This window comes from Aquarana catesbeiana, linkage group LG07 (genome assembly GCF_042186555.1).
Source record: "Aquarana catesbeiana isolate 2022-GZ linkage group LG07, ASM4218655v1, whole genome shotgun sequence".
Taxonomy (NCBI): domain Eukaryota; kingdom Metazoa; phylum Chordata; class Amphibia; order Anura; family Ranidae; genus Aquarana; species Aquarana catesbeiana.
The window spans coordinates 21,117,196-21,137,420 of NC_133330.1; the positions used below are offsets into that span (position 1 = coordinate 21,117,196).

The window sequence follows — 20,225 nt, forward strand, 5'->3', positions numbered from 1 at the left end:
ACACACACACACACATTAGTAGAGACCATATATATATATATATATATATATATAATGTTTGGGGGTTCTAAGTAATTTTCTAGCAAATAAAAATTATTATTAACTTGAAACCAACAAATGTCGGAAAAAAGTTTAGTGTTTAAGTGGTTAAACTTCCCTCATTTACAAACCAAAGTGTATTCCTTTGATCTAAAGGACAAATTGTTACAATGTTTATACTTAAGTTCCACTGCTAAGAATGTTGTGATTCTTGGCAGACTGCCCGTTTTTTTTTTTCCTTTCTTTTGATGGCTGTTGGCTTTAACAGAGCAGAGAGAATTCTCTGCATAGAAAGAATTGGGAAATACTTTGTCAACATCGCAACGGGAAAAAAAATTGCGATAAAAATTCTTAGCAATTAATCGTGCATACGGAGCATAAGGAGCATACTGATAGGAAGAGAGAGCCGATTGACAGGGAGATGATCTATTCGCTGTGCTGCTTCTCCATTCACTGTCCAGTCACAGGCTGGGGCGGGTCCAGGATGGGCTCAGAAGAAATAAGATGAAAGATGCTGGCCATAAGCACATTTATAGTGTGAACTGGGATTGCTGACAAGAAGCATGCTGATAGGGGAGAGCCGACTGGCAGATGATCCAATCGCTGTGCTGCTTCGCGGTGCTGTGCTGCTTCTTTTTTTTTTTTTTTTTTATATAATCTTTATTTTTATTTTATGTATTAAAAGGAACATACAGACATATAGTCTATGGTCATTCTTACCACAATACAGTGCAATTCTTACAGTGCAAACATAGACGTTCCAGACAATAACAAGTTGTCAAACCAATCACAAGACAAGGTAAAAACCGGAGGGGTGAGGGAAGGAGGGGGAAGGGGATGAGGGATCAAGTCTTCTTCAAACTGTATTGCACTGTGGAACAGTCAAAATGATTCCCAGGGGGGGGTCCCGCCATGGCAACTTCTTGGCCGGACCCGTCACAAAAGCCCTCCATTCTGTATTGGAGGGGGGGTCTCGTCCCTGCTTTAAGGTCCCCGAGATGCCCACCGGGCGGGTCCCTCGGGAGGGGGGCCATAAGCCTCCAACTAACCTCCACCGAAAGGGAGGCGCCCCACGGGCATCCCCTGGGGTCAATGCCTTTGAAAGGTGCCTGTGTCGCCAGGCGGAGCCCCTTTCCCATAAGTCTGCCCTGGTAATAACTCTATAACATTTAATAAGGGAGATACAAAACTTGCCTTTCTTAAAGGGAAAAAAAAAACTCCATAGACGCCTAGCGTTTCGTATGAGCCTTCAACTGTGGACCTTGTGAACCATGCATAAGGAAAGAAAAGGTCTACATCCGGTGCAATCAATAGGGTGGTGAGACATGCCATTCAGGTACGCACGTCACCACGTACAGGCCTCCTTAGCTTCAAGGAGGGCTCCGCTAACTCCAACAGCGCGACTTCCAGGCTAGAGGGTACAGGATTAGTGTCATTGGTGAATCTCCGCCACTGGGCCCAGATACTATCAAAGCGCTCACTCCTATTCTTGCACCTCGCCACCCACTCCTCCGCCTCTCTGATATCCTCCACCTTCTGTAACCATTCTTTTAAGGTAGGGATCCGTGGACTCTTCCAGTGGAGAGGAACCAGCCTTTTAGCAGCGTTTAATAGATGAGGAAGGGCGCTTTTTTTGTAGTGGCTCAGAGGGAGGGTGGGGAGGTGCAGGAGAAAATGCTCCGGGGAGAACGGGATCTCAATCTGCAGAGCATTTTTAATGGTAGCCTGTACCTCCGTCCAGAACGGCCTAATTACTGGGCATTCCCACCACACATGAAGGAGGGTGCCTTTCTGACCGCAGTCACGCCAGCAGCGGTCAGAAACCGAGGGGTAAATACGTGCTATGACGGCTGGTACCCGGTACCAACGAGTTAGAAGCTTGTAGTTAGTTTCCTGCGTTCTGGACTCTATGGAGCTAGAATGTGCTAATTTATACATGTGTAGGCGCTGTTCTGGTGAGAACTCTATCCCTAGGTCCCGCTCCCATTCTCTTATGAAAGCCGGCTTGCAAGCAGCGGAAACTGAACCCAGTAGCCTATATAACTCAGAGATCAGATGGGGAGTTGGTTCTTCTTCTATGAAAAATCTTTCTAGTGTGGTAATGGTGTCTAGCCCTCTCATCGAAGCCCCCTCTGTTGCAATGAAGTGTTGGAGTTGCTGGTGTCTCCACCAATCCATGGGGAATCTGCCATGGCTAGTCCTCAAGGCATCTAGGGGTATCAGACTACCCTTATCTACAAATTTGCCACAGCTATAATTACCATCTGTAACCCATGTACCAAAAAAGGTCCTTTGCTCCCCAGGAGGGAACCACCTGAACCCCCCCAGCGGTGCCAGTGGGGAGCCCGGGGGCACCAAAGCGTACAAAGCATTCGTGCGATCCCAGACCCGCAGGGTATGGGTAGTTAGCGGGGAGGACGTCTGTGAGAGTCCTCTATATTCACGAGGCAGCCAAGGCGCGTAGGACAAGTCACGACCTGCCAAGCTCTTTTCCAAGGAGACCCATATTTTTGAACCCCCATGATGCCGCCAGTTGAGTGCTGTGCTGCTTCTCTATTCACTGTCTAGTCACGGGCTGGGGTGGGTCCAGGATGGGCTCAGAAGAAGATGAAAGATGCTGGCCATAAGCACATATGGACTGTGAATTGGGATTGTTGACTAGACGCATGCTGATAGGAGGGGAGAGCAGAGTGACAGAGAGATGAGCTTACTGCTGTGCTGCTTCTCCATTCACTTTCCCATCACAGGCTAGCGCAGGGTCCGGGATGGGATCAGAGGAAGTGAGCTGAAGGATGCTGGCCATCAGACTGAGGACATCTGGTGGCAGAAAAAAGTACTCCATGGGAAGTTTCTGGACTGAGCTTTATCTTTTAACTGGCTATTCATTATTATCTTGTTATTTTTCACTGCAGTTTAGTGGAAACAATCTGAATCCTTCTGCTGCCCTCTCCCATCCTTTGATTCAGTTTTATCAGAGATGGGAGAGGGACTCTGCACTGAGATGAATGAGCAGCCCGCCTCCCATTAACAAGAAATGACAAAATATGTCTACTCTCAAAATGAACAAAATGGAATATTATTATATTTTTTACAAAAAGACAACATAACTACTGTAAATAGCTGCCGTTGAATGCTGCGCTTGCCTCGCCATCGCCCCCTAGACCACAGGCTGGCGAAGTCGAGCGATTTGCAGACAGGCTGCTCCATTCGGCGTCTCACAACACCCCTCAGTAATATCAGTATAATAATCTATATATCTCTTTATGTACCAACAGCTGCCCATGGCATGCCCATTTGTATTGTGAATTAGGATTATCCACTGTGGACAATTTAAAGGGATTGTCCCGTAGATTAACTCACCCGTGGGATACACCAGAGGATTACATTATAATGTTCAATCTGCATCCAATTTCAAGCCGTAGGTTACCCTGCAATTGGTTTTTTGATGGCCTATTTAAAAGCTGGTCCAATGCACCTGCTTCTCCAACCATGGTGACCGCAAGGGACGTTAATCCTTTGTTTGTCGGACAACCTATTTTGGCAGGTCCTTCTTCTCCCTAACACCGGCCGTGGCTTTGTCTGCCAATTTCTCTGTGGTCATGTGATCTGTATTCTGCCTCATTTCAAATCTTTCTTCAGAAGGGGAATTCCACCTTATATTGCGCTGTCTTCAAACAAGGCAGCAATACCGAGACTGACGATGTGTAGTTTTGAAACTCTGAGGACATCCAAGTATGTAATTAGCCATATCAGCAGCTGATGCCAGGCCTCCTTTCTGGGGTAACCTCACTATGAGGATCTCCTTTAAGCATTACACAGGTGCAGCAGGATGGGTGATTTTTTTTTTTTTTATAACTTAAAGAGGAACTTCACCCTGCCTAGACAAAAAATGTATTTCTATTTGTCATAATAGTCCATGGAGTCCAGCCTTGTCCTTATTCCAGCCCAAAGTTCTTCTTTCTTGCTCTGCTCCTATGGCACCATCTTGGAACAATATCTTGTGCATCTGCTTAATAGTCCATGGAGTCCAGCATTCTACTTCTTACTAGTCTATGTGGACTCCAGCCTTGACCTTAATAGTCCATGGAGTCCAGCCTTGTCTCTCTTAATAGTCCATGGAGTCCAGCGTTATCCTTCTTAATAGTCCATGGAGTCCAGTATTGTCTTTCTTAATAGTCCGTGGAGTCCAGTATTGTCTATCTTAATAGTCCGTGGAGTCCAGTATTGTCTATCTTAATAGTCCATGGAGTCCAGGCACATCCTTCCTAATAATCCATGGAGTCCAGCCTTAATCCAGTCTTAATAGTCCATGGAGACCAGCCTTGTCCTTAATAGTCAAGGGATACAAGCCCTGTACTTCCTTGTACTTCCTAATAGTCCATAGAGTCCAGCCTTGACCATTATAGTCCATGGAGTGCAGCCTTGTCCTTGACCTTAATAGTCCATGGAGTCCAGCCTTGTCCCTCTTAATAGTCCATGCAGTCCAGCCTCGTCCTTCTTAATAGTCCATGGAGACAAGCCTTGTCCTTTCTAATAGTCCATGGAGTCCAGACTTGTCCTTCTTAATAGTCCATGGAGTCCAGCCTTGTCCTTCTTATTATGCAAGGCGTAGAGCCTTGCCCTTCTTCCAACCCACGGTTCTTCTTCATTGCTCTGCTCCCATGCCACCATCTTGAACTTGGACATACCCCGCACATGTGCAGACACGTCATTGCTCCCTACCAGGTCTACAGTGCCAAGCAGAGATCCTTGTCATGTCTACATATGAGTGAGCTGTCCCTGCACATGAACAGACCACCACGCTTCTCTGCTAGAAGCTAGGCATGAATTTGGGTGTCCTCCAAACTCATCTCCAACTTGAACTCTGAACTCCCTCTTTTTTGTACTTGAGCTGCAGGCTGGATAATTCCCCATTCAGAGGACCCCTAAACTCATCTCTAGCAGAGACATGCAATGAAATGCACATACATGAGATGAAACATCAAAATGCTGCCTCCTGGGATGTGATGTAGACAGCCCAGGAGGCAGTGGGTGGGTGGACTTCTTTACATTGCCTGGGCCAGGATACTGGAAGTGAATCCATAAAAAAAAAAAAACGCAGACAACGTTTTCATTTTAAATAGCAGATTCCAACTGTGTAAGAGGGAGGGTGAGGAGGCCGAAGAAAGGAATGTCCTATTTGTGGGTGTTCCTTTCTATGGGGGCCCACTCACACCTGTGTGCTTCATTGCAGCACACTGGGGAAAATACTACAGGTGCCTTTTTGGTGTACCAATTCATGTTTATGGCCCCCTAGGCTTCACTGGCAGCAAACAAAAATGCATGAAGAGGTGCCAAAAAGTGCTTGAAAATGCAGAGGCAAAGGTGTGAACTGAGCCTCTGACTTCCTGACAAAATCCATTAGTCTAATCAGCCACATTAGACTGAAAAGAAAATGTTCACAGTGATCAAACTGAGAGGAAGTCACCATGTACCAACATCTCCCTTACAGGATCACAACTTTATCTTATTAAATCCCATTAAAACTATTCTTAACTTAATAACACTTGGATCAGATTTGTTACCGTAAAACGAGAAAAAGCGACTGCTCTCCAAAGGAAATCCATCAACCAAAAAAGAGCCCTTGACACGCAGCAGTTCACTAATTAAAGTAACAAATTATCACTGATTCAGTCAGTGTGAATAATGTTACAATGCAATTCTAATTTTCTTGCGGCTAAAAGGGTTTGGAATAATTACTTTAGGTTATAGAGTCAGATATCCAGCAAGTAGAGGAGAACCTGCTGAATTTCCATTGCGGATTAAGGCCTCATGCACACTTGAGCTCAAAAGCGCTGCTTCTACGGGCGTTCTAACTTTTTTTTCTCTGTTTCTAAATGCCCCTCCATGGGAACCTTCCCTGTTTCCCTGAAAATAAGACATAGCGTGATTGTCGGTGATGGCTGCAATATAAGCCGTACCCCCCAAATAAGCCCTACCCTGTTTCCCCGAAAATAAGCCCTACCCTGAAAATAAGACCTACAAGGACTTTAACTAGGGCTTATTTGGGGGGTAGGGCTTATATTGCAGCCATCACTGGCAATCACACTAGGTCTTATTTTCGGGGAAACAGGGTATGTGTTCATGCACACAGAGGAGTTTAGAGGCAGAAAAAAAAAATCAATTGTGTGTTCAGGAGATAAGCTTTTGAGCATAAAGAATGCCCAAATGTACCTAAATGAGCTGTAATGCTAGGCACATTTAGCCCCTTTAATGCATTCTAATGACCAGAATTCTAGCCAACAGAATATATTAACAACAGATGTGGGAATGTGCATATATGCACATGAACGTGTATAAACGCGCATCAACACGCATGCAAAAACGTGGCCTTTCACTGCGCTTTTGCTGCTGCTAAGCTCCTATAAGAGAAAAGAAAGCTTCAATAGAATACAGTGTGCATGAAGTCTAAACAGCAATGGTAGCATGAAAAGTAAGATCAATTTTAGCACCGCTATCTATCTCTCTATGTACAGTATCCATAGGCGTGTGCACAGGGTGTGCCAGGAGTGCCTGGGCACACCCTAATCATATGGCACAGATTCCCTCTGTCCTCAGTCCCTTTCTTTGTCTCAAAAATTAGACATCAGTGATCTGTTTAGACCCAACGGGGATCATAAAAAAATTGTAGAAAATGTTTGTTTTTTTTTATAATTAAAAAAATAAAAGAAAAAACTACTGACACCATCCACTTCTCTGCTGACACCATCCACTTCTCTGCTGACAAAGTCCACTGCCCTACTGGCACTGTCCACTGATCTACTGACACCGTCCACTGCCCTACTGACAAAGTCCACTGCTCCACTGACACCGTCCACTGCTCTACTGACACTACTGACACCGTCCACTGCTCTACTGACACCATCCACTTCTCTGCTGACAAAGTCCACTTCTCTACTGACACCATCCACTTCTCTGCTGACAAAGTCCACTGCCCTACTGGCACTGTCCACTGATCTACTGACACCATCCACTGCTCTACTGACACCATCCACTGCTCTACTGACACCGTCCACTGCCCTACTGACACCATCCACTGCTCTACTGACACCATCCACTGCTCTACTGACACCGTCCACTCCCCTACTGACACCATCCACTGCCCTACTGACACAATCCACTGCTCTACTGACACCGTCCACTCCCCTACTGACACCATCCACTGCCCTGCTGACACCATCCACTGCTCTACTGACACCGTCCACTGCTCTACTGACACCATCCACTGCTCTACTGACACCGTCCACTGCCCTACTGACACCGTCCACTGCTCTACTGACACCGTCCACTGCTCTACTGACACCGTCCACTGCTCTACTGACACCGTCCTCTGCTCTACTGACACCGTCCACTTCTCTACTGACACCGTCCTCTGCCCTTTTCCTCCTCCGCAGCTTAGCGGGAAGGTGCGGCTGCGGACAGAATTTGGTGTAAACAACATGAAAGCATGGATCCATCCTGCCTTGTATCACCGGTTCAGGCTGGTAGTGGGGGTGTAATGGTGGGGGGGGGATTTTCTTGGCACACTTTGGGCTCCTTAGTACCAATTGAGCATGGTTAAAACGCCACCTGAGTATTGTTGCTGACCATGTCCATCCCTTTATGACTACAGTGTCCCCATCTTCTGATGGCTCCTTCCAGCAGGATAATGCACCATGTCACAAAGCTCCAATCATCTCACCACTGGACAATGAGGTCCCTGTACTCCAATGGCCTCCACACTCACCACATCTCATCCAATAGAGCCTTTTTGGGATGTGGTGGAACGGGAGATTGGCATCATGGATGTGCAGCCGACAAAACTGCAGCAACTGCGTGATGCTATCATGTCACTATGGACCAAAATCTCTGAGGAATGTTTCCAACACCTTGTTGAATCTATTCAATAAGTGGAGGGGGTCATTGGAAGGTAGGGACTTTCAGGAAGCCATGGCCTGGTAAGGGACTTAAAATGATAACATGACCTGGTAAGGTTGTGAATATCCATCCCATTAGCATCGAAAAGAAAAAAAGTATATTCACAGGGAGGGCGGGACTTTGCGTGAAGCACGTGGCAGCGTCTTTTGCCCTCCCTGTGAATATACTTTCTTCTTCTTGTTGGATCTATGCCACCAAGAACGAAGGCCAAAAGGGGTCCAACCCGGTACTAGCAAGGTGTACCTAATAAAGTGGCACATGAGTGTATATTTCATCTAAACACATGAACACACATTTTCTGCTTTTTTAATATCTGCTAATTCCATTGTGCAACAGATTCAAACTGCTAGATGTATTCAAAAGAACTTCAGGCACATAACAGTATGTAGAATATCTGCAGCCAATGACAGCTCAGTGCAGGAGCTCAATAATCCATCAATTGCTCCTAGCCTGCAAGGCTTCCTAGGTTTTGTGGAACATCAAGTCTCTGCCAACCCCAACAGCCTGCATCCATTAGAGGTCTTCCATAAAAAAAAAAAAAAAAAAACTGGGCTGAGGTCACAGAGTCTATTCAGTTTAAAGTGTTTGTTACCCCAACACTTCATATTCCTGATATGAGCCTGCTGTACCATGTACTTGTATGAGAAAGTCCCTGATGTTCCTGCCACTTGCTATCCAATTACCCTGTTTCCCCGAAAATAAGACCTAGCGTGATTGTCGGTGATGGCTGCAATATAAGCCCTACCCCCCAAATAAGCCCTACCCTGTTTCCCCAAAAATAAGCCCTACCCTGAAAATAAGACCCACAAGGACTTTAACTAGGGCTTATTTGGGGGGATAGGGCTTATATTGCAGCCATCACCGACAATCACGCTAGGTCTTATTTTCGGGGAAACAGGGTAAAAACTGACCATACTAAGAAGGAGAACACATCTGGTCAATTCTCTAGCTATGCTGGGAACTCAGCCTGTTCTCCTCCAATGATCAGACTTGTCCTGACACGCCCCTACTGCACAGGCATTCACTGGGAAGATCAGTGTATTGCTGTCCCCAGCTCTTATGCAGCTGAAAACAGAGGGAATGTGATCACTTATAAAAAAAGGGAAAAAAAGATATTTATAATATTTTTTTTGTATCTGTAATAAAAATGTTTTGCATATCATTTCTATTTTAACCACTTCCATACAGGGCGTTTTCACCCCCTTCCTGCTCAGGCCAATTTTCAGTTTTCAGCGCTGTCGCACTTTGAATGACAATTGCGCGGTCATGCAACACTGTACCCATATGAAATTTTTATCATTTTTTTTCCCCCACAAATAGAGCTTTCTTTTGGTGGTATTTGATCAATCTCTGTGGTTTTCATTTTTTGCGCTATAAACAAAAGAGGAGCGACAAGTTTGAAAAAAAAAAAACACAATATTTTTTACTTTTTGCTATAATAAATATCCTATTTTTGTTTTTTTTTTAACAAATTTTTTCCTCAGTTTAGGCCGATATGTATTCTTCCACATATTTTTGGTAAAAAAACCCCAAAAAAAACACAATAACGTTATATTAATTGGTTTGCGCAAAAGTTATAGTGTCTACAATATAGGGGATAGTTTTATGGCATTTTTATTTATTTTATTTTTTTTACTAGTAATGGCGGCTATCTGTGATTTTTATCTGCTGGTGTGTTGACTGCTAGACACCTGTAAAAACAATAAACCCCAAATATTAAAAAAAAAAAAAATCATGAAGTAGCAAAACAGTGAATGCAAAAGATATTTAAAAACAATTCAGAAATTCCACAACAGTGAATGCGATTCTTCCCTTGTCTACTGAAGCCAAGTTTCTGGTTACAGTTAATGCTTATTAATACAAACAGTAAAATCCCAGAGTAATCCCTGCCAGCCAATCCTATCCCTTTAAAACGGGCAAAAACAACGTATGACGATTTGCGATTGGCTGCTGTCCTCTGCTTATTCATCTTTGCTTTCACATTGTGTAAAACATTACTACAATGTACTGTGGAATTGTTAGATTTCACAAGACCCTGAAAACATGTTTTTTTCCCATATGAATCAAGCTGTGTGTTACTCTTCAAGGCTTCTTTGCCATAGAAATCACTGTGAATATACACAAAATATAAAGAGAGAAAATCACTAATTACAGCAACTGAGGCTCTCTCACCAGAGACAAGAAATGGATTTATTTTGGATTGTCTGTTCTGGAAGATTGGAAAAACACATGCAGCCCTTGGGTGGGGCAGAAATATTGTGTTACAAGTACAGGCGGTCTGCACATATACAAATATACAGACGCTGCGGATTGGGGGGGGATATGCAGACTAGGAAGAAGAGTATGTGAGAATACAATGTAACACAAAGTGGGAGTAAAAAAAAGAGACACAAGGGAGGAAGGAAGGTGCAAGATAAATAGGTAGACATAGTGTAGAGGTATAAAGGGGGATGGAAGAGAGGGAGAGAGAAGGGAGGACAGAGACAGAAACAGAGGGAGAAAATAAGAGATAGGGAGAAAGATGAAGGAGAGAGAGGGAGAAATGGAGACCAAGACTAAGATGAGGAAGAGAGAGAGGACACGTTAGGAGAGAGCGACATATAGAGGGGGGGGGGGGGGTGAAAAGGAAGAGATGGAAAATGAAGACAGAGAGTGAAGGAGTTAGATGAAGAAGAGAGAGAGAGAGAAAAGGGAGAGAAGAAGAGTGAGGGTGAGAGAGAGAGAGTGCAATGAATTAGGAAAGAAAGAAAGAAAGAAAGAAAGAAAGAAAGAAAGAAAGAAAGAAAGAAAGAAAGAAAGAAAGAAAGAAAGAAAGAAAGAAAGAAAGAAAGAAAGGGAAAGAGTGAGATGAAGAAGAAGAGAGAAAGAGATAGAGGAAGAGAGATAGGGAGAGAGAGAGAGAGAGAGAGAGAGAGAGAGAGAGAGAGAGAGAGAGGGGGAGAGAGAGAGAGAGAGAGAGAGAGAGAGAGAGAGAAGAAGAGAGAGAAAAAAGAAGAGAGGGAAAGAGAGAGATGAAGAAGAAGAGAGAAAGAGAATGAGAAAGAGAGAGAGAAGGAGAGAAAGAGATAGAGGGAGAGAGATAGATAGGGGGTAGAGAGAGAAAGAAGGAAGAAAGAAAGAAAGAAAGAAAGAAAGAAAGAAAGAAAGAAAGAAAGAAAGAAAGAAAGAAAGAAAGAAAGAAAGAAAGAAGAATTGAGAGAGAGAAAATTGAGAAGTAGTGAAGAAAAGAGAGGAAAAGAGAGAGAGAAGAATGAAGAAAAAGAAAGAAAGAAAGAAAGAAAGAAAGAAAGAAAGAAAGAAAGAAAGAAAGAAAGAAAGAAAGAAAGAAAGAAAGAAAGAAAGAAAGAAAGAAAGAAAGAAAGAGAGAGAGAGAAAAGAATAGGAAGAGAGGGAAAAGAGAAAGTGAGATAGAAATGAAGAAAGGGAGGGAGTAAGATAAAGAAGAAGAGGGAGAGAGAAAGAGGAGAGACAGAAAGAAAGAGAGAGAGAGAGAGAGAGAGAGAGAGAGAGAGAGAGAGAGCAAGCAACAAGGAGATAGAGAGGGAAATAAAGAGAGAGGCATGAAAAGAGAGCGAAAGCTGAACAGAAAGAGAGGGCAGCAAGGAAAGTAAATGGGTAGCAAGGGATAGAAGGAAAGAGAGCGATGGAGAAATAAAGAGAGAGGGAGCTAGAGATAGAAAAAGAGAGAGCAAGCAAGACTCTGAGATGAAAAGAGAGAGATCACAAGAGAGATAGAAAGAGAGAGGGAGAGCAAGAGGGAGGTAAAGAGAGAAAAAGAGAGAGTGACTGAGAGAGATGAAGAGAGAGCAGGAGGGAAGTAGAGAGGTAGAGAAGGAGAGAAAGAAAGAGAAATGAAGAGATAAAGAGAGAGGGAGAGAAAGATGAAAGGAGAGGGAGGTGGAGAGAGAGATGAAAAGAGAGGGGGAGAGAGAAAAGAGAGGAGAGGGAGGGGAAGAAAGAGGGAGGAAAGAGAGTTGGGGGAAAGATAGAGAGGGAGATGGGTGGAAAATAGAGAGAGGCAGAGAAGGAAAAGAGGTGTGTGGGCAGGAGAAAGAGAGGTAAGTGAGTGAGGCCCATTTACACAATGTGTAGTAATAATGTACTGTGTTGTAGTGCAGTTTGAATGGCACTCCAACATGCTAAAGCAACACAATTGCACTGTAGTACCATGCATTGTGCTGCATCAGATAAAAGGGTCATGGCTTATTTATTAGCATGTTAGGGTGGGTTCATTTTAATGGTCTGGCTTAACACAATGTGCATAAACACAAAAAATAACATGTGTAATGCACTGCAAAGAATGAGAGAGATGGAAAGGAGGAAAAAGCGGGTGGGGGGAGAGAAAAGGTGGCAAAAGAGATGTAGATAGATAGACAAATCAAGATACAGACCATTAACTGAGAGATGAAGTTATATAGACCTTTGCCAGACAGATACCCCTCCCCCTCCACACACACTCTGAGAGGCACAAACCATCCTTTTGCTAGCTGTCACTCTCTGTCAATCATTGGACAACAAATCCCAACATGTCCCACTAGAAAGCCACCAGGTCAATCCTAGCTCACCATAACAAAGACATCATCAGCAACTTTTCGAACTCTATCTTCTGCTACTGAACCCCTTAGACAATATTACTACAGGTGCAAAAAAACGGGGAGGAAGGAAGACAACATTGGTGTTGCTGCCAGTAACAAGTATTCAGATTTTCTCTTACATTTCATGGAAAAATTTAACATGAATTGAGTTAATTTTTTCATCTCCAGTTTTACCACATCAGCCTCGTTGTTCGAGAGAACTATGGGTCAATCAGAAGACCTCAGACATCTTTATTGCCCAACAAGTCTATAAAACTGCTTTTTTTGTGCTGAAAGTATTTTTGTTCTTGAAACAGAAAGCCACAGACAGGAAATTTGATAATATTCATCTAGAAAAGGAGAAGTCTCAGCATGCAGTTAATCAACATTGCAAACCAGAGGTGTCTACATGGACAAGTTGGGTCTAACGTCTTTGAAGGACAGCCCTCATACCTATCTGCCCTCAAGTTACACAACGCCTAACTTTCTGAGATTGGAAAGTCACCTCTTATTGGCATATTATTAATGTAAAATCTGCACTTTTGCCAAACCACTATTGCAAAAAGTCGATCATCAACACCTTATGGGCAAAAGACACATTTGCATGTCATTATGACCACCTATAAAGGTCAACATCTGCAAGATAATAGTAGCTACAATGTACTCCTAGTTACATAGTTACACAATTACATAGTTACATAGTTAGTAAGGTTGAATAAAGACACCAGTCCACCCAGTTCAACCTGAGTGAGTGTGGGTGTGTGTCTACAATTGTCCCTATCCCTGTACATTGGGGTTTATTTACAAAAGGTGAATCCATTGTGCACTACAAGTGCACTTCAAGTGCACTTGGAAGTGCAGTCGCTGTAGATCTGAGGAGGACATGCAAGGAAAATAAAAAACAGCATTTTTTCTTGCACATGATTGGATGATAAAATCAGCAGTACTTCCCCTCATTTCAGATCTTCCCCTCAGATCTACAGTGACTGCACTTCCAAGTGCACTTGTAGTGCACAGTAGAGTTGCCTTTAGTAAATCAACCCAATTGGGTCTCATTAGGATGCTCATCTATTATATTATTATTTATTAAGGTACCCATATAGTGCCGTCAATTTACGCACAGCTCCACACATACATCGCACACTCACATCGGTCCCTACCCTCAAGGAGCCCACAATCCAAAGTCCCCAACTCACATTTATATACTACGGCCAATTTTGGACAGAAGCCAATTAACCTACCAGCATGTCTTTGGAGTATAATAAATAACTTACAGTGAACCTCCTACAAAGCTGTGCAATCCAAACTTAGTATAAGCATAGGTTACTTTGGATCAGTGGCCTCCATACAGCAACCAGGGGGCTGGATGTAGCTCTTTGCTTGCCTTTATCCAGCCCTTTGGGCACTATTCCTTCCACTGACATCAATGATGGAGCACCATAACTCCCACCGACACCAGTGATGGGGCACTACTTCTTCCACTTATACCAATGATAGGGTGCTATTCCACCAACTGATACCAAAATGGGGCACTGTTCTTCCCACCGACACCAATGATGGGGCACTATTCCTCCCACTGATACCAATGATGGAGCACTATTCCACCTACTGATACCAAGGATGGGGCACTATTTCATCTACTGACATCAATGATGGGGCACTATTCCTCCCACTGACACCATGGATAGGGCACTATTCCTCCCACTGACACTAATGATGGGGCACTATTCCTCCCACTGACACCAATGATGGGGCACTATTCCTCCCACTGATAACAATGATGGGCCTCTATTCCTCCCACTGGCACCAATGATGGGGCAATATTCCTCTCACTGATACCACTGATGGAGCACTATTCCTCCCATTGACACCATCACTGAGGCACTATTCCTCCTATTGATACCTGGGGCACTATTCCTGCCTCTGACACCAAGAATAGGGCCTTGTTTACTCCCACTGACACCGAGGTATTTTCTACTCCCACTGGCCACGGTCCGGCCCCACTAAAGCCTGAAAGTCAGTTAACTGGCCTTTGTTTAAAAAGTTTGGAGACCCTTGCCTTAGATGAAAACCAAATGTCAAGTCAATGCCCAAAAATACATCTACAATTGCGCCATGCGCTACAGAGTCAGTTTAAAGATAAAAAAAATCTAAGATACAAAATATGCCACTTATGGATACTTTAGCAAACAAACAGGTTAAAGCGGAGGTCCGCCCCAAAAAAAAGAAATTGAAAAGCCAGCAGCTCCACATACTGCAGCTGCTGGCTTTTAATAATAGGACACTTACCTGTCCTGGAGTCCAGCGATGTCGGCACTGTATCTGATGTTTCCATTAGCTGTCAATTTCCGCCACCACCATTGCGGGAAAGGGTACCCAGCAGTGTAGCCTTTCGGCTTCGTCCCGGGAAAGCTACTGCGCATGCGCAAGGCTATGCTCCTCTCTCCTACTGGCCTGGCGACAGGGGAAGGAGGAGGGAGAAGGAGGGAGCCCCCAGCCGTGATGTCAATAGCCACGGCTGAGGCTCCCAGGAGTGGGAAAGGATACCTCTCAAAGATAGGTATCCTGTCCCCCCCTCCTCCCCAAAAGGTGACAAATGTGGCACCGGAGGGGGCGGGGAGGAATCAGATGAGCGGAAGTTCCACTTTTGGGTGGAACTCCGCTTTAAGAAGGGTTTGATCTCCACTCATTATGGTCGCCCAACCGAGCAGACAAGAGAAACAAAATAGCTGCTTAGCTAGAAAAGGATGGGAAAAAGATCTTGGAAAAATGAGTATATTGGAATCCATACAAACTGTATCAATATCTTCACAGCAACGCTTAACCCAATTATACATAATATACAGAGCTTATAGGACACCAGCTAAACTATACCAATGGGGTAGACAGGAAACATCAGAATGTCCGAGATGTTCGAGAGTATCTGCTGACTTAATGCGCATGCTTTGGAATTGCCCTAAATTGTTTAGATATTGGTAGCCTGTGATAGAAACGATGAACCAGGTGTACCAAACCCAGATACAGATAGATCCAAGAATATGCTTGTTTGATACTTAGAAAAATAAGTATATACTCGATTAATCATTAATGGGATACTATTTATTGCAAGAAAATGAATAGCAATGAAATGGATATCCTCTAGAAGCCCAACATATGAAGAATGGCGGATACAGGGGAATGGTGTATTGTTAAAAGAATGGCAGGTATATAAGAATGGGGGGGTTTAACAAATACATTTGGTGAAATGTGGGGGGACCCTGGCTGTTGTTACCAGGACTGACACCATTTATTTTAGGACTAGGTGGAAGCATAGGGGTAAATAGATAATTTGCCAGTTATAGAATAATTAAGGTATGGTGACTCAAGACAGAAGGAATGGTGAGGGGAGCTTATGGACGGAGGGGGATTGGGGATGAGGGGGGGAGGGGAGGGAGTAGGGAGATAGGGAGAGAGGAGGGGAAAATAGGGCTGGGTGGAGGGTTTTTTTTGTTTTTTTCTATATTACATAGTTACATAGTAGGCGAGGTTGAAAAAAGACACAAGTCCATCAAGTCCAACCTATATTAATGTGTTTGGAATGTAATACGTTTTTGTTGTATGAATTCTGGAAATATGTTGTTTTTTTGTTTGTTTGTTTTCCATGTTTGTTTTGTTTTATAATGTATCTGTGAAGAAGAAAAATACTAATAAACAGATAACAATTAAAAAAAATACATCAGAAAAGTTCAAAAATACATGAGATAATGACGGCTAAATGTATGTGCAAATTCTGACTTTTCCTACAAAAGTCAAGCTTATCCCCACTCTGCTAGCTCCTGAAGCCATTCGTCGTCCAATTGGGGAGCTTAAGAGGGGACAGCTGACATCCAACAGCATAAAGCAAACATTTCACTAAGCCATTTGGTTCAATAGGCCTGAGGGGTGCTCATGAACGGAGCCCCCTTTCAGGTCCCCCATACTCTCGACCTTACAAGCTGGACTGTAACATAAAAAAGAAGAACAATCTAACGACTTTTTGGGTAGTTAAAGTGGCTTTTCACTTTCGGAAGGTGGCAAACCTCTGCAACCGCCTCGTTCTCTCATTTGCTGCAGCTCTAAAGCAGTAAACTAGAGGGTTTTCTGATCTGAGCGCCCTTATCGGTCGCCGATGTAGAGGCCTTCCTCTTTCTGAAAGAGGAAAACTCCTTTAAGCAAGACATTTATTGATGCAGATCAATACATCCGACCTAGAAGTGGGAGACTCCCAGAGGCAAGAGTGTTCTATAGACTACTCGGAGGCGCTCAGGACATGGGGGGGGGGGGGGGGGGCTAAGAGTGCAACCGCCAACATATGACTTTAATAAAGGTGAGGAGGAGATTAGAGCCAGAGGTGGAGCAGATGGGGAGGCAGGGAAAGTTTCAGGCCTGGAGCTGGGCCAAGACAAGGAAACAATTCCAGGGGCAGAGGGATGAGGGATTGCAGGCACACAGCTTCCATACATTGCATATATCTCAGTGTGGGCCTGTCTCCTGGAGCAATAATTCAGGCCAGCAGCTGAATCGCACGTGTATCATTTAATGACTATTAGCAGACAATGCAGTGTCTCTGTTCTGTATCAGGGGAGCAATCTGCTCCTGGGTGAGTGAGCATGATGGATGCTGCAGGCCGATATAAATGACACTCCTTATTAGCTGCACAGCTGCATTGCAGCCTGCTCCCCCTCGTCCGCCTGGCGCTGCACAGAGCACACAGATGCCCTGCCATGGAGATGGGCACACTGCAGGGAGATTAGGCCTGGGGGGGAGCCTGGAATGGACAGGGAGAGGCTGCCACTGCATTATTCTAGGTGGGCTGCCTAGTCAGTGTAGGTAATGCACTAAAGGAACAAGTGCATGTCAGTGTGTGCACAGTGCAGAGACAAATGCATGTCAGTGTACAGAGTGCAGAGACAAGTCTATGTCAATGTATGCACAGTTCAGAGACACGTGCATGTCAGTGTGTGCACAGTGCAGAGACAAGTGCATGTCAGTGTGTGCACAGTGCAGAGACAAGTGCATGTCAGTGTGTGCACAGTGCAGAGACAAGTGCATGTCAGTGTGTGCACAGTGCAGAGACAAGTGCATGTCAGTGTGTGCACAGTGCAGAGACAAGTGCATGTCAGTGTACAGAGTGCAGAGACAAGTGCATGTCAGTGTACAGAGTGCAGAGACGAGTGCATGTCAGTGTACAGAGTGCAGAGACGAGTGCATGTCAGTGTACAGAGTGCAGAGACAAGTGTATGTCAGTGTACAGAGCGCAGAGACAAGTCTATGTCAATGTATGCATAGTGCAGAGACAAGTGCATGTCAGTGTACAGAGTGCAGAGAGGAGTGCAGGTCAGTGTACAGAGTGCAGAGACAAGTGCAAATCAGTACACAGTGCAGAGACAAGTGCATGTCAGTGTACAGAGTGCAGTGGCTAGTGTATGCTGGAGGAGGCTACAATGGCAGCAGGGAGAGAGGTAAGTAGTAATGGGAAGATTGGTAGCAGTGTTCAGTGCATGGCAGTAGTGTATGATTGTTTTGCAACAGGGTGGTGTATAGAAATGGGCACACTTGCAGCATGTAGTGGAGGATATTTTGGCAGCACAGAGGTGTGGGCAGAGAGAGGGCACACTGGTAGGTATAGGTATGTTGTCAGCAGTGGGTGTACAGAGGAGGGCACACTGGTAGGTTGTCAGCGGTGGGTGTACAGAGGAGGGCACACTGGTAGGTATAGGTATGTTGTCAGCAGTGGGTGTACAGAGGAGGGCACACTGGTAGGTTGTCAGCGGTGGGTGTACAGAGGAGGGCACACTGGTAGGTATAGGTATGTTGTCAGCAGTGGGTGTACAGAGGAGGGCACACTGGTAGGTTGTCAGCGGTGGGTGTACAGAGGAGGGCACACTGGTAGGTATAGGTAGGTTGTCAGCAGTGGGTGTACAGAGGAGGGCACACTGGCAGCAGGTGGTATATGGTGAAGGGTAGACCCGAAGCAGGGGGCTGCACAGGAAAGGGTGGGGTAGGTTGTCAGCAGGGAGGGCGCACACCTGGCACTTACCTTTGACCTGGTTCTCATAGTCGGCGATAATCTCCTTGTCCTTCCTGAACCTGGACATGGTTGGGGAGGTCGGAGGGTCTCCGGGGACCGATCACCTGCAGAGCCGCCCAGCACACCCCGAACTCCGCATTGCTCTGCCCGGCGCTCCCTCCTCTCCTCTCCACTGTGCTCCGATCCAACCTCTCTCCTCTCCTCTCCGCTCCCTCCTCTCCTCCTCTCCGCTCCCTCCTCTCCTCTCCGCTGTGCTCCGCTCCCTCCTCTCCGATTGTTTTCCTTCTTCTTTCTTTTCTTGCTGCCACTGCGGGGTGATCGGAGGCTGAACGTCACCTGACTCCGCCCACCTCCCATTACATGGAGCCTGCTGGACACCCGACTGACTGCACATCACCCATCATCCCCATCCCCATCCCTCCATCATCCCCATCCCTATCCCTCCATCAACCCATCCCTATCCCTCCATCACCCCCATCCCTATCCCTATCCCTCCATCACCCCATCCCCATCCCTCCATCAACCCATCCCTATCCCTATCCCTCCATCACCCCATCCCCATCCCCATCCCTCCATCATCCCCATCCCCATCCCTCCATCATCCCCATCCCTATCCCTCCATCAACCCATCCCCATCCCTCCATCATCCCCATCCCTATCCCTCCATCAACCCATCCCTATCCCTCCATCACCCCCATCCCTATCCCTATCCCTCCATCACCCCCATCCCTATCCCCATCCCTCCATCACCCCCATCCCTATCCCTCCATCACCCCCATCCCTATCCCTCCATCACCCCCATCCCTATCCCTCCATCATCCCCATCCCTATCCCTCCATCACCCCCATCCCTCCATCATCCCCATCCCTCCATCATCCCCATCCCTATCCCTATCCCTCCATCATCCCCATCCCTCCATCATCCCCATCCCTATCCCTATCCCTCCATCACCCATCATCCCCATCCCCATCCCTCCATCATCCCCATCCCCATCCCTCCATCATCCCCATCCCTATCCCTCCATCAACCCATCCCCATCCCTCCATCATCCCCATCCCTATCCCTCCATCAACCCATCCCTATCCCTCCATCACCCCCATCCCTATCCCTATCCCTCCATCACCCCCATCCCTATCCCCATCCCTCCATCACCCCCATCCCTATCCCTCCATCACCCCCATCCCTATCCCTCCATCACCCCCATCCCTATCCCTCCATCATCCCCATCCCTATCCCTCCATCACCCCCATCCCTCCATCATCCCCATCCCTCCATCATCCCCATCCCTATCCCTATCCCTCCATCATCCCCATCCCTCCATCATCCCCATCCCTATCCCTATCCCTCCATCATCCCCATCCCTATCCCTCCATCATCCCCATCCCTATCCCTATCCCTCCATCACCTCCATCATCCCCATCCCTATCCCTATCCCTTCATCACCCCCATCTCTCCATCATCCCCATCCCTCCATCATCCCCATCCCTATCCCTCCATCATCCCCATCCCTATGCCTCCATCATCCCCATCCCTATCCCCATCCCTCCATCATCCCCATCCCTATCCCTCCATCATCCCCATCCCTATCCCTCCATCATCCCCATCCT

At 45.8% G+C, this 20,225-nt stretch overlaps 1 protein-coding gene across 2 annotated transcripts in view; it reads right to left on the minus strand.

Annotated features, from left to right (window-relative positions):
- SRGAP3 (SLIT-ROBO Rho GTPase activating protein 3) overlaps nt 1-18,969 on the minus strand; it is a 161,060-nt gene extending 142,091 nt beyond the window's left edge. Inside the window, exon 1 of one of the 2 annotated variants that reach the window (XM_073591736.1) lies at nt 18,628-18,969. In XM_073591736.1, coding sequence (XP_073447837.1) covers nt 18,628-18,685 — 58 coding nt within the window. In that variant the 5' untranslated portion in view covers nt 18,686-18,969. The remainder of the gene's footprint in view (nt 1-18,627) is intronic. The other variant, XM_073591738.1, reaches the window with a different exon arrangement.
- Between the last annotated feature and the right edge of the window lie 1,256 nt (nt 18,970-20,225).